Source organism: Doryrhamphus excisus, linkage group LG5 (assembly GCF_037039965.1).
Source record: "Doryrhamphus excisus strain RoL-2023G ecotype Guam linkage group LG5, RoL_Dexc_Guam_v1.1, whole genome shotgun sequence".
Classification (NCBI taxonomy): Eukaryota; Metazoa; Chordata; class Actinopteri; order Syngnathiformes; family Syngnathidae; genus Doryrhamphus; species Doryrhamphus excisus.
In genome coordinates this window covers 23631701-23647476 of record NC_136361.1, presented here as the reverse complement: position 1 = coordinate 23647476, position 15776 = coordinate 23631701, and the positions used below count along the sequence as shown (strand labels likewise).

General features: G+C 42.1%; 1 protein-coding gene across 3 annotated transcripts in view; it reads left to right on the top strand.

Moving 5' to 3' along the window:
- LOC131105070 (growth factor receptor-bound protein 10-like) overlaps nt 1–15776 on the top strand; it is a 53085-nt gene that overhangs the window by 23376 nt on the left and 13933 nt on the right. For all 3 annotated transcript variants that reach the window (XM_058052806.2, XM_058052805.2, XM_058052804.2), the window contains exon 5: nt 677–824. In XM_058052806.2, the coding sequence (XP_057908789.2) occupies nt 677–824 (148 nt within the window). The remainder of the gene's footprint in view (nt 1–676; nt 825–15776) is intronic.

The window sequence follows — 15776 nt, the reverse complement described above, 5'->3', positions numbered from 1 at the left end:
GACCACATCAAAAGACCCGTTCCCTTTTGAACTCGCTGGCTTCTACAGAGAGTTTGATAGAGGCAGGGAGAAGGAGTCGAAGAGAAAGAGTCCCACAATGGCTCTCTGCACTTACTGTTTGCTGTAAAAAAAAAAAGGATTGGATCCTGAAAAGTTTATGATCTGCTGTCAAACCATCATCCCGCTTCTGAGCCACAAGCTTATAGTGCGTGTGCCTAATTTAAAAACGGCTTTAAAGCAATGTCTTATTTGATATTGATGTGTGATAAATATTGCAGAAAATTAGCCAGCAGGCTGCAGGGGTCTGTGATTTCTCCCGACTTGGAGGCTGTTCATTACGGGGAGATCAGACGGAAACAGACATGAGCTTGGATACTTACAGAAAGAAATCTTCTTATTCTCACCCTCCCTCTTAGCCGCTCTTGTTACAGCCATTTTACTTTATTCACGCCGCCCCATGGCATGACCTTATGTGTCAGTTGGTATGTAATACCAAAAAATGTATTCACTCATCCCCTCACCAATACTTTCTATTACTGTTGGGAAAAACCTTTTCATTGATCTGATAGCAATCAGACCTGAAATAAACACCTGGGATATCTGACCGGAACCGACTCCGATTCATATCAACTGGAACAATGGCAGCAGCTTAACGTCTGTGTCCTACGTCCTCCAGGAGGCTGCAGGAGGAGCAGCAACAGCAGCTGAGGACGTCCTCCCTCCCGGCCATCCCCAACCCCTTCCCTGAGCTCTGCAGTCCGGCCAGCTCACCTGTACTTAGTCCCGGGTCACTACCTCCGGGAGAACCCTCCACTGGCATATATGTAAGTGCAACCCGCACTCTTCATCTTCATCTTTTCAGGAACCGTCAAGTCATTTTGGCCTGTAACCCATCATTAAAAACACACGTGGTCGTGTTGGACGCCAAATAGCGTCCACATAAGTCCGATGCTCCGTCCCTGGGTAAACAAGACAAGACATCTGCAATGAATCTGAGTGCCTTTTGATTGATGTCTATTTTGCTAAGCAAGGCAAAGATGGATTGCCGGTGTTGTTTTGAGAGATGCCGATTTGGAATATCATAAATCAGTTGCAGTTAGCGGTCTACGGCATGTTCCACATGTACACTTAGGAATTTCCCTGGCAAACATCTGTCCCATGTTGCGCTCACGTCATTCATTTCATTTCTGTAGATTGCTTCCACATAATAGGCGTGATTTCTGCGCTACATGAGGGCGTCCTGTGTACCAACATAATAAGCAGTATTTCCGCGGTACATGATGGCGTCCTGTGTACCAAAGTACATGGCAGCCTTGCCACCTGTGAATCTTAAGGTTAGGACAATGTCCGTTCTCCGAGGTTGAAGCTTCTCTATCAGCATCATCTCTGTTAATGATCTTCATATGGGGCAAGCCTGGGCTGTTTCCGGGAGCATAGTAGTTTACAGTAATGTGTGACTAAACTATTCATCAGAAGTATTTTGCCTGTGATGCCGTCAGAGAACCCACTTACACTTCCAGTAAAAGTATTTCATGATCAAACTCAGTTTATTATAAGTGTCTTTGTAATGAGTTGACAAAAATATCTGAGAAGTGTGGAAGTGGTGCGTTAGCATGACAACTTGTAACTGCTGTACGTTGGACTCGGCCTCCAAAATGTAAGTTTCATTCAAATTCAAGGTCATGAGCAGGGAAGTTGTTTATTTCCAGTCGGAGGCATAAATTAGCAGCCATGGCATGGATTCAGCTCTGCATGGTAAATTTGACTTTTAAAGGTCTTAAGGTCCAAAATTTATGTCTCTCAAAGTGACATAAGTATGACTCAGAATAAGTAGGGCAGGCAGGACGGGAATTTTGTTGATGTTTGAATTCCCAGACAGCCTGTTAAGGGCGCAATGTGGACCAGGAAATGGAGCGGGGGATTGGAGGAGGTGCAACGCAGTCATAAATGATGAACAGAGGTAAAGTTGTACAATAAGTAGTTGTCCCAACATCAGTTGATACAGCTAAACCAGAGCGCATTTTGTACTTTTTCTTTCCAGAAATGTTTCTCTGACATCAAGCAGAAGGTATTCAATGCCGATGTGATGCAAACTTGTTTTTTTTTTATTGCAAAATTGTTTGTTTTTATCTTTTTTTTTTAAATAATCAAGCCTAATGAAGAATTCAGAGCTGTGGAAAATTCAAGTTCATGTGCGTGCTTACCGTGCACACACAGTCTAAAAGCGCATTGGAACGGGTGCAAGTGTACTTGTGCACCCACCCATGCCTATGGTCCATTTGTTTTCTGGTTGTGTTTGCACTTCTGCCTGCTTATTTGCCTTTGTGAGTTCTGTAAACTATTTACAGAATTGGCAGTGTCCGTCCATTGTTGATGGCAATGGAAAGTATGTCTCATTGTGGTTGTTCTTCAGTGGAAATACAACTCAGCACCTTTTTATTCCAAAAACCTCCCACATAGCTGTCCCATCGTAGACATATGCTTGTGGATGTGTGCGAATCCAGTAGCATGCGTTCTTCCCAGGCCAAAATGTACACGTTGTCTTTGAGTATTGCGTGATGACACAGGTGACTTTTTTTTTTTATTCTCTGCCTTGATTTCTCCTGGTCCTTCCTTCTCGAGAACTCCTTCCCTGCCTCCTCGCTACGTAGTCCAGTCAGCCAGCGTGCTGAGACGTTTTTGTTTTTGTTTTACTGAATTTTCCAACCTCCAGGCGCTCTCTGACAGGCGCATGCATACCCAGGAAGCAACACATCTTTCAGGAATGACTGGGCAAGCTGATGGTTATGGCCGTATGAACCTTAATGAAGTTCAACTGTCCTCCTCATGGATTGCTGGGTTTTATTTTTCATTCTCTCTCATGCTTGTCTTTTCAGCTACAAAAGGGGTGTAACGTAACTTCATAATTAAACGGATGTGTTCAATGAATAAACATGACTTTTACTCATAGCTTTCAACTCCAGTGAGGATGATTTAGAAATCCCGCTTGGTTCACTTCAGTTTTGACAGCTCATCACTTCAATTTGTCTTCATAAAGAGGCATAATTATTGGTTTGAAAGAGTGAAAGAGCGTTAGAGCTTTGACATCAAACACCTTTTAGAATGAAATACAACACAGATTGTCCTGAGTGAACTCCAGATGAATGCAAAGTATTCTGACAGACACAAAAGAATGGTGGTTCCTCAAAGCAGAGGAGCAAGATAACAGTAGCAACAGGGAGGACCTGGATACGGCCATTTAGAGATTGAGTCTAAACCAGCATTTTAAATCATATTTCATATGAGTACCAGAGTACCATACCAGATGTTCTTCAGAGGTGACTTTTTAGGGGGTGCCTTCTCAGGTTGCCAGACGTACTAGCGTGTGGAAGCCCCAATCCAGTTCTGCGGAGAACAATGTTGGTGCCGTCGTGCTTGGTGGTGCAAGTGAGAGTGTTGTTACATTTCCTTGGACACCGTGTCCCTGAAGTGGGCCAAGTCCTTCCAGTGTGGGAACATTCATTTGATCACAGTGTTGCCAGATTTGGTTGGATTTACTGTACTTGGACTGGCTGTCCTCAAACTCACAGTACTCTCTACTATTGCTGGACCCCCACCCCCCCCCCCTTGTCTCGCTGGTCTGTGTATTCTTATCTCCCCTCCTTATCTCGGCCTATCTTTTATTTTTGAGATCCACGAGGATATCTTTCCTTCCCTCTGCTCCTCATGTGAAGCTCAGTTCAAGTTTCTGTCGGGAAGTTTGGGCTAGTCAGGAGTGCTGTTGAGTTGATAAATGCTGAGTCACTCGCGATGAACTGCAAGGCCTAAAATAGCACATCATGATGGATAGGTGGGGGTGGGTTTGGCACTGCTAACGGTATATCCAGTTCAACTAGTTTGAATACAAATTAATTTGTCATGTGGCTTGTCTGTATCTGTCTCGTATTTGTGACGTTGCCAAACAAATGACAGCAGGGCACGGAGAGACTTGATTACACAAGGGTGGTGAAATGTTAAGGCCGTGCACGAGTACACATTGCAGTTTGAGTTTGGGACATTGAGTTTCAGCTGTATGCACATACTCTATTACGGGTGGGGCCGCATTTACTGTATGAAACATAATTATAATGTCAGAAACAAGAATCATCACCTGTTGCCATCCATCCATCCCTGGGGTCATGCTGGAGCCTATCCCAGCTGACCTGGGGCAAAAGGCAGGGTACACCCTGGACTGGCCGGCCAATGGCAGGGCACATATACGTAGACAGGCATGGTGCTGGTAATACATACTATACAGTATTAGTGTAGAGTGGTGTAGTATTTGTACATTGATCACCCTGTCAGTATTCTTACTGTAATACAAATGTAATGTTACCGCATCCCTTGCTACATTACAGTTCGAACACCCCCCGCCCCACTTTATCGTGATTTTAAAATAATGAATTTATTGATAAACGATTGCTGTTCTGTGGTTGACTGTAGCCTATCATTAGTTACGTTACATTATTAGTAATGTTGCATTGATGAAACATGACATTGTATTACATCATCTTCACACTGCATCCAGTCAGTCATGGCATGTCGGACATGGTAGATGGTTCATTTGAAACACTTTAGAATTAGGGTTAGGGTTATTATTTATTATTATTTAGTAAATTGGATAAGCTAACTATTTAGCTCGGTAGCCTACTATGGTAGCGGCGGCTGTCATGTCCCTGCAGTGATACCATCGTGTAAGCGATGTAAACAAAGAGTTGGGGTATATGGGTGTTATTTTATGTCTACAGAACTCTAGCGTTAAAAAACTGTATTTAGAAAGTCATAAACAGGCAATATTTAGTATATTAATATTGAGGAAATATCGAGAAGACTCACATAACGTGGCCAGGTCTGGAACCAATTAGCCGTGCCTACATTACTGAGTGTTGCACGCGTACACTAAAAGAAGTTGCTGAATTCAAGAGCCAGGATCATTTGTCACACAATATTAGAGTGAAAGTCTCCCACGCCTTGAACCCTTTGACTGTTTAGTGGAAAAATTGAGGAATTCCATATGGGGCCACCCAACAACTTGTAAACACCAACACTATTATCACCTTGTAAATCAGATCTGGAAAAGAACTTTTTCTTACCCTCTCGTCAGACTAATGTAAAGTTTGTGAATCCTGTGATTCTTCTCATGTTGGGTTTTTACGTTATGATTTGCTGAATCAGACATATTATTTTTACACCGTCAATCAACTGACTACATCCAAGAAGGGCAAAAGTGGAAACACCCGTGCTACTACGCAGTACTCCGAGAACGCAAACCACCACCGAGGCTGCCCAATTTCCTCTATAATCAACCATAATCCCCTCAATTGGACGGGGAGAACAAATTCATGTTTTGGTGTGTCTAACTGACTTCAAAATGTGCTGCTTTTTTATGTTGTATGAAGTATTTTTTATATCATGTTGTATGAAGTATTCCACGGGCTGTACTACATGTAGTAGTATATACGTAGATGGGCATCAATCCAACCATTTTGTTCCTTTTGCAGCATGCCGTTCCCCATCTGACTCATTTCTGTCACTTCCTGGAAAGTTGGAAGGAGTCAAGGTCGAAGAGCAGCCTTTTCCAATGTGACTAACCGTAAATTGAAATGTTGCACACTCTTAGTCCTTGACAGTCAGTCTCGTTTTCGTGCACGCACTCTACTTCTCATTGAAGTGCTGATGTGTTCTGCAGGCTGTGCAGTGAGCAGATCAAAAGTGAAACTGCTCCAAAAAATTCTGCTGGCTCACTGTGATGCTTTTTTTTTTCCCTTTTTTTTAAATCGAAGTGAAACATGGACCCGAAGACGCTTGTTGTATTCTGTATGCAGCATCCAATACTAAATTATATATAAAGTGAGAGTGTCCAAGTGTTTGTCCATTTTGGAAATACTCTAAAAAGTACTTCAAAAGACAAATCTCAATAGATAGGTGGACTAATTAGCTCTTTCATTGTCTTTTTGTGGCATGTTTGTATTTGCCTGGTTGAGAGAATGGCTAGTCTTTGGGAGACTGGTGATGAGTGGACGTGAGTGGGCGTGAGTGACAGTCATTTAAATTTAACGAGTTTCTATGTTTTTACATTCACGTTAGGGAAACAGGGTTCGATTCCCCGCTCAGGCATCTATATGTGCTCTGGATTGGCCGGCCACCAGTTCAGGGTGTACCCCACCTCTCGCCCGAAGGCAGCTGGGATAGGCTCCAGCATGCCCGCGATCCTCGTGAGGATAAGTGGTATAGAATCAAATAATGCATAAATGCGTTTTTAATACTTTTATACTCTAGTTTGCTATGGTTCCACAACATTAAATCATAACAAGATTTCCATGCTGCCTGCTGTAAAATAATAGTTTGAGTTCAATGTTGTTTATGTTTCTGAAGTGGACCCCACCACCCGGGTCCAGCTGAAATAGTTCATTCGGGTGTCTATAGGTGCAAGTGGCATAGACACACACGTTCCTGATACTTGATGCTCTTTGTTGCAGAGGTCAATAGAGCATTCAGGCATTACAGTATGCGCCTTTGTCAGCGGGCACGCCTCTCCCCACTTCATCACCGTCACACACGCTCTTAGACACACACTCCCACATTGAGCGACGGAGTGGATTTTGCAGCTCTCGGTGCTGTGAAATACAAATTGTTTGGCCATAGCTGAACAAACGCTACCTGGAGGAGAGCCAGGCAGGTTGCGGTTGAGCCTGGAACATCTCATGTGTCAGGGCCGTATTTATCCCTGGCTGCTAAATGGAAACATGCCTGAACCTGCCAGCCCAACCCGTTAGTGCCACATTGCCACAGAGACTTATATGCACGCACATACTCTGGCCTTTAGGTGATTTATTAGATTGGCTGTCATGATCAGTCTGACTAATGGCACGGTCTAAGTAAATAAGACCTTCAGCACCGGCACTTGACAAAGCCACTTGGTAAAATGTCAGCATTCACAGGCAGAGCATAAAGATCATTGTGTTTATGAGGAAATGAATAGGAGTATTAGTTGTAGTGCACAAGAGCGTGTACTCTGAGCTTGACATTTTCACAAAAAAACTTCTTCAAGGATCAAGATAATCTTAAAGGAACTTCTGTGGCCAACTCTGTCAGAATGATCCCAATTATGCAAATGGTTTGACACAAAATACCATATTGGCTTAAAATGATCCTGTTATATGCTAAATTAATTTACACGCTTCTCGTAAAAAATAGGTCAGCGCCACTGCAACTGCTAAGCCATCTGCAGCAAACATCCGCTGCCGACTAACTGCAGGAGAAGAATGCCACGTTGTTGCCTTGAGCAAATGAAAAAGTTAAAAATACAGCATATATACGTATATCATAATAGTGCTGCATCAACAATGGCTCGGATCAAGCTGATACATGCTAAATTTGTCTTTGCATGTATCTTGATATGATTATCAAATATTTGGAACACCTTTCAGCGTCAAATTAAATTAAAGCCAGGCTTAGCTAGCCTGTTTAAAGATGAGATGCTGTTGGTTTTGCTTTTCAATCAACGTATTTGGTTTCCTGTCAAATATTGTAATTGTAATTAGCTATTCTATGGGAAGTTGACCTGGACACTGAGGCGTTACAGCATGAATACTTCATCCTCCGGAGTGTAAGACGAGAAGGCATCTTTAAGACGCTAGCAGGCTAAGATCACCAAATGGTTCTTTCAGATTGGACCGTGTATACGTCTCGGCTTTGGTCAGGTTAACCATTCCTCAGAGAAAGAGGTTTCAGAACTACTGTTTTATGATAGCACAGCAATGGCCACAGTTGGATTTGTTCATGCACGTGCACGCTCCTGCACGTGCATATGTCAGTCGATGCAGGTGTGTATGCATGTACGTTTTTGGCGTTTCCGTGTGTTATACAAAGAAGAGCAATATGTCGCAGCCGGCGGGCATTTCATCTGACCGAAGCTGAGCTGTTGGACTCATGTAGGTCATGGAGATCTCTCTCTCGGTCCTCCTTTCTGGGAAAGTAGAACAGCTCAGATTTCTGCAGATCGTGCTGTGAAATGGCAAGATTACGATGACAAAACAAATCATAATGATGTTTGTTATGCTGTATTTTTACAACGATCTTTTGTTGCCTTGGATGAAACTTGACCTACTTTTGCTATTCAGATTCTACGTAAGCACCAAAAACGATCCATGTGAAATGTATGTCGATTTTCCTTTGGTGCCAAATCTGGATCTGCAATCCGGTTCCAAATAAAAATGGTTTGTCATTACGGTAATTGTAATTTTTTAAATACCATTACAAAATCCTAGCAATTGTTTGAATTTTAGTGTCTTCAATGTTTCCATCAATGCAATCAGGAATCAAACAAGCTGATCTTGTAGAGCTGCTAAAGTCACCAATGTTCCCTAATTTCACACATAAAGTCACGGCACAACACACATGCTAGCCTTTTAACAAGCGCACCCTGTCCACGGGGAACCGAGTCATGCACGTCATGCTTGTGATGTCATCCATTGTTTTCCCATCCTGGTTCCCCGTTCCTCACCGCTCCGCCCTCCTGCTGTACTTGGACAATGGCTCCAAATGATCAGTGCTCTCAGAGGACATTTGGAACCCGAGGTTCTCTGGCAAACATGCTGGGTGCACAAAGAAGCGTCCATTCCCTCGTTTTACTTCTGGTGGTAAAATCTGTGGCAATGTTATGATATACGTATTATGAAAATGTTTTATTTCATTACAATGTAATTCTTTGACCCATCATCACTCACATAAAATAACATGGCACTGAAGAACATTTATTGGTAAAGACACCCCCCTTTTCTGGATTGTCTTGAACCATATTTCAAACACCCGACTTGCCTGCAATCTGCGTTGTTGATGAAGTTGTCGTCCATATAGAGCAATATTGTCCGTGCCCATCCCCATATTTCTCCGCATATCCCTTTTCAGAATGACTTCCTGTCCCTCCTTAGCTTCTCCACTTTCCCCCTCTTGGTCCTTTGACAACCAAATTGTGGTCTGCCTTCTTTTGCTCCACTGAGCCCAGATAGGCCACTTTGTATTGGGTCTCAATTTGATGTAGTAATTGGATGACAAGGGACACTTCACAATTGCTTCCTCCTGACTCAGCAGAGTTTCCTTGCTGAGCGCCTCCCACTCCTGCTGATCACAGCCGCTCAATAGGAACAGCAAATTGTCTGAGGCCCATTTAGGTTTTTGTGTCTCCATCTCATCATGGAGACATCGGCTTCCGTGGGCGGCCCGGACCACACACAGCCCACCCTTACTGTGCAAGGGTCTGCAGAGAGGGCACTTGTTAATGGGAATATGGAGCTGGGTGGCTTGTGTGAGCCAAATCAGCTTATCAAAGCCTACGGCTCTTTTTGTTGTCTCTAAAAGACAAAGGCCCAGCAGCTAAGCTACATTTTGGGCCGGGTTGGTGTGAAGGGGGGCTTGGGCTCCTGCCAAGATTGTTGACCACAATACGGCTGGCAACTTCAGTCTGGAGCACATGCGACTTTGTGCAATGACATCCTTCAGGACTTGAAGCATTGATGACACTTTTTCACTGCTCACTGGAAGTTCTCTTAACGTGAGTTCCTCACTGATCTTAAATGACGTCCGGGACTGGTGTACAATACATATTTAAGCATATTTATTGGGTGTTGTTTCATGTTTAGATGGTTCTATTAATGTTACAAAAACATATTAAGAGGATTGTAAACTGTTTTTTATGCTATCACTACACCAATAAGCCATTTATAAATAAAAATCAGCCAATTTGTGTGTTACGTTATGTGTAATGTTACATGTAATGTGGTACGTTATGTGCTACTTTGTGTTACGTTACATGTAATATGTGTTACGTTATGTGTTACGTTATTTGTTACGTTGCATGTAATATGTGGTACGTTATGTGTTACGTTATGTGTTACTTTGTGTTGCGTTACATGTAATATGTGTTACGTTATGTGTTACTTTATGTGTTGCGTTACATGTAATATGTGTTACGTTATGTGTAACGTTATGTTACTCTACATGTAATATGTGGTATGTTATGTGCTACTTTATGTTACGTTACATGTAATATGTGTAACATTATGTGTTATGCTATGTGTAACGTAATGTGTTATGTTATGTGTAACGTTATGTGTTATGTTACATGTAATATGTGTTACATTATGTGTAACGTTATGTGTAACGTTATGTTACGTTATGTTAATATGTGGTATGTTATGTGCTACTTTATGTTACGTTACATGTAATATGTGTAACATTATGTGTTATGCTATGTGTAACGTAATGTGTTATGTTATGTGTAACGTTATGTGTTATGTTACATGTAATATGTGTTACATTATGTGTAACGTTATGTGTAACGTTATGTTACTCTACATGTAATATGTGGTATGTTATGTGCTACTTTATGTGTTACGTTACATGTAATATGTGTAACGTTATGTGTTATGCTATGTGTAACGTAATGTGTTATGTTATGTGTAACATTATGTTTTACGTTACATGTAATATGTGTAACATGTTACGTTACATGTAATATGTGTAACATTATGTGTTATGCTATGTGTAACGTAATGTGTTATGTTATGTGTAACGTTATGTGTTATGTTACATGTAATATGTGTTACATTATGTATAACGTTATGTGTAACGTTATGTGTAACGTTATGTTACTCTACATGTAATATGTGGTATGTTATGTGCTACTTTATGTGTTGCGTTACATGTAATATGTGTAACGTTATGTGTTATGCTATGTGTAACGTAATGTGTTATGTTATGTGTAACATTATGTTTTACGTTACATGTAATATGTGTTACATTATGTGTAACGTTATGTGTAACGTTATGTTACGTTACATGTAATATGTGTAACGTTATGTTACGTTACATGTAATATGTGTAACGTTATGTTACGTTACATGTAATATGTGTAACGTTATGTTACGTTACATGTAATATGTGTAACGTAATGTGTTACGTTATGCAGGTAAATGGATATTTAGAAAGTGTACATTGCCACCATCAGTATTTGTTATATAGCAGAACAAATTAATAACAGTTTTCTGGATGTTGGCTGTTTGTCTTTTGTATGACATGCATGTTATCTGCAAAGCGAGGAGAGGGGAATTCCCCCCCCCCCAATTCCTCCATATGGTGGTGTATTCCCGGTAACACAGTAACTTATGCCTTTGTTATTTTGTGGACCGGGCCCAGGATGTTGTGGCTGCAGATGGTTTAGGTTGACATAAAGGCTGCGGTTAAGGTTATTTTTGAAGGGATCTAAAATGGTACCCGGTCTCAAGGCTCAGCGGGGGGCAAGAAAATCCCTCTACATCACAGCGACTTTTACTGTTTCTGCCAGGAACAGTTGCCGATTTTGCCGTTTAACGAGACGTGTAAGAAGGATGTGGAAAGACAAGAAGACAACAATATATGACATTCATCTGTTAATGTGGTTTTATTTTCCTTTTTGTGACACTTGCTAATAAACCTTGCCCCCTCAGAGTCCAGGTCCTTCATCAGAGTGCCCGACCTTGCCACATGTAATGGACCCTAACGTCTGTCGTTGTGTAGTCTTGTACGTCTGATAGCTGATGGCCTTTTTCCAATTATAATCTTCAACAGAAACTCCTATCTGATGTAACGGCTTGTAATGTGTACGCAATAGCAGCGCGGCTATTAATAGGGCAGCCGCTAGTCGTGGAAGTGCAGAGATGGATGCGTGTGAGCTGCTGGGCGTGCACACACACGCTTGTGTACATACTTCAGTTTGCACAAAGCTCGTTCTCATACAGTTCAGTTTACTTTTCCTTTGTCTGTTTGCGCCTGTCTAGTTTCACTCTCACCGTCTTTGTGGGCGCCTCTCAGAGGATTATGGCTGCGTGAATGTGCATGCAGACGTCCATATTTGTACATTGGGTGCATAGAAGCATATATGAAAGTGTGCACATCATATGGCTTAGACACCAAGTAATGGTGTGTGTGTGTGCGTGTGTGTGTGCGTGGTGTTTGAAGCTCTCTCCCCGGGGATTACATCACAGCAGTTATCAGGCCTGAGTCATCAAAAAGGTTGAGAGGCCCTGCCCTGCTGTGCTCCTTCATCCAAATGAGGGCATAGTTAAAAGACTCACCTGTTCCTTCCGTTCCTTTCATTTCTTTCCTGTGTTCTTTCATTCTTCTGCTTTCACACACTATTTTTCTCTCCTTGTTGCTTTTCCGTCTTCAGAGTGACGTCACACAGAATACTAGACCAAGTTCAATACAGCCGTACCTCTTTTATCGCGGTTAATTGGTTCCAGACACGGCTGCGAGAAGTGAAGGCAGCAAAGGTGAAGGCAGCGATGGAAGCATCATTCCGAGCGAGTTACTTAATCGTTGAGCACAAAAAGTCCTTCCAAGAAAGACAGATGTTGCATTCATTCAATCAGCTGACTCAATGAATCCAATTGTTCCATGACTTGAAAAACAAAGCGCAACTATTATCTTCAATTAAAAACAGGTTCATGCAGTACACCGGCAAATATTGTACATATAAAGACAAATCAAAACATTGATAAATAAATATGTTTAAGTAGCTCGCATGCAGACAAAACATTACATTTGTGCAATGATGAAGAAATAAACTGGTGATTTTAGGCTTTTTAAGATGTATGCACCGTAAGTTGTGATTGGCGCTTGATGAAACTTGGGACTTTGTAGCTATGAGATTAGCCACAATTCCAGTTCTGATCCAAATTGGATTTTTGGGAAATCTTTTGAGTGCCGTTCTCGGGAATGAATGCTATGCAAGTAATATAGACTAAACCTACCCATTATAACAATCCAAACATGTTTGTAATATACTATATTTGTAATTTGACATAATCGGTACAGCGTGTTGCTGGAGATACTGCACTCGTCTGTGCTCAGGTTTTGTACAAATAATTTCTAAATTCATATTATCCAACAGTCAGTATTATAGCCGCTAATCAGTGCGAAAGAACCTCATTTTTTTGCTGTTTTGCCATCTCCTTTGCAATCACAATGCAAAGCAATGGCGCCGCCAGTCTGCATCATTACTTGTCAGTAAATGAAGGATCAGATCACTGCTTAATTATTCTGCACTCATGATTGGTTGGCACGTTGAGGTGTAGCCTCTGGTCTTTGCACTTCTGCCAGTGAAGATCAACTGACTGCTGTGAGCCTGTTTATACGGAACAAGAAAACACTTTTCCCATGATTCATGCTGTTGCAGCAGATCGCTTTGATGCTTCACGAAGCCACAATGAAAATCTGAGCCGGTCCCAACCATGCTCATTGTGTCCGTAAATGTTAAGTACGTGATTTTTTGGCACCATATGACAAACAATAGCGGGGTCATTGATGCCAAATGTCATCAATGCTCGTTCCTTGCTGGTTACACCAGGTACAGTGCTTTAAAAAAAATGTTTGCCTTCTTCCTGATTTCTTTTTTTTTTCATGTTTGCCACACTTTTCACATCATCAAACAAATGTAAATATTAGTCGACGACAAACTTGCAGTTCTTAAATGAAACGTTTTATTATTTTAGGAAAAAAAATCCAAACCCCCATGGCCCTGATGAAAAAGTGCCCCCCCACACCTTTAAAACAGTAACTTTACTGTAGTTATGAGAGTTCAAACGGAAAAGGTTATGAAGCCAATTCTAAAGCTTTGGGACTCCGGCCAACCACAGTGAGAGCAATTATCCACAAATGGTGAAAAAATGGAACAGTGGTAAACCGTCCCAGAAGTGGCTGGCTAACCAAAATTATGCCAAGAGCGCAGTGACGATTCATCCACAAGGTCACAACAAAAGGCAGGCCTGACTTGCCTGGGTTAAGGTCGGCGTTCATGACTCCTCCATTGGAGAGGCACTGGACAAATATGGCCTGCATGGCAAGTTCCAAGACAAAAAGCACTGCTGAACAAAAAGAACAGTGATGCTCGTCTCAATTGTTGTTGATCCCAAGACCTTTGGGAAAATACTCCATGGTGGTGATCAAAAGTAAAGCCGAGACTGAAAGTGAGAAACAAAAACACACAAAACCTTAAATATTCATGTGTCCTTTTGATTCATCATTATAAGTGCATATGTATTTCAATGCGGAAAATGTATTTGGTTCCAGTCCGTTTCAGTTAGAGTCAGAACTACTGGAATGGATTAATGATGTTAACCAAGGTTCCACTGCATATGTTTTTAGTACTTTGCTCTAAAGATGCCATTTATTCATCAGTAGGGGTTTATAAGGCTTTATAGGCGGAATGTGTTTCCCATTATGTTCCCATTATGACCCAGTTCGGTCTTTTTAGCTGTTTTTATATCTTTATAACAAACAGAAAAGATAGACATAGTGGTCATGTCCAACATAAGGGTTGTGGATGATGTGCAAAATTCCCGAAAAAGTGCAGTTATCCTTGGAGGCCAGATCAGGTCAGATTCAAGTTGTTAACTTTGCCAGCAGCTATAGGTATATTTACAAAAAAGTCACGCTTTAAACGTTCTTTATGTTTATTTTGTAAAGGTTCTGTATACGGGCAACGTGGGTATGTACGTTACAACTCCTGAAGACAACACAATATGTGTCTGTAACGCACGCAACAACTGCTACCTGTCTCCTAATCGGGTCTGGGAATCATGATTATCCGCTGATCACAGTAAATGGGTACTTTGTTATGTAAAGAGATAATCATAAAGTCACTCATAAAGAGTTTTTATTTTTATAATAACAGTCCCAAACTGTTCAAACCAGTTGTGAAATGTATGACACTGTCTTATGACACCTCTTAGGGTTTCTATCTGTGTCACTTAATAGGCTGAATGAAACCAGTATGTCAGCATACATGGTGCTTGCACCTACTCGGGGCTCACCCCCTCGGGCGTACTAAAAGTGACGTAGAGGCGTGGAGGGGCGTGGTCCCACAGCTGGGCGGCCCAGATTAGCGAACGGTAGGACGCATACATGCTGCACATTCTGATGTGGCGCGCCATCACAAAATCTGGGTCCGAGGCGCTACCTCCCACTCCTTGGTTGTTACTTTTTACGTCTTTGTCAATGACCGACACACACACATTCCTTTTTGTGTGTCCCCCCCCCACCCCCCCACAGTTCCAGTCTCCTCCTTTCCTTCCTAAAGTTTCCACTTCCAGTAAATGAAGTTGTATCTCTTCACTACCAGTACTTACCTCTTCCTCTTCCCTCCTGCCAAACCGTCTTTACTCAAGGAGCACACCTCGCCCACACACACGCCCACACACACACACACACACACACACACACACACATTTGAAAGAAAGAGGAAGACAAATAGAAGTAGCTTCAAGGCTAATGTGGAAGGCTGTTTGCCCCCCTCCCAGACGGGGTGTGTCAAGGCCTTTGTCCTGCTCATGCTGTATTAAGTATCAGATTCTGGGGGGGGGGGGGGGGGGTCATGGTGTTTTCAACAAGTTCCTACTGTTTTGTTTTTCCTCAGAAAAGAATGTTGGCACCAGGGCGAGGATGAACGTCGGGGTGCCTGAGTGCCGCCCCGGGTTTGCTTCATTTCATTTACCCTAACGAGTCTTGGTCAGGGCCGACTCAGGAGTTGAAAGTTAAGCCACAGGGAGGGATGGAGGGATGGAGGGATGGAGGGGGGGAACAGGGAGGTGGCAGATGGAAAAGGGAGGCAAAGAGGAAGCATACAATCCCGACGAGCCTTTACTTCAAAACTTTCACAAACGAGAAAAGTCAAAAAGCTGAACTTTTTCTTTCGAAACTTGTGATTGTTGTCAACTGAA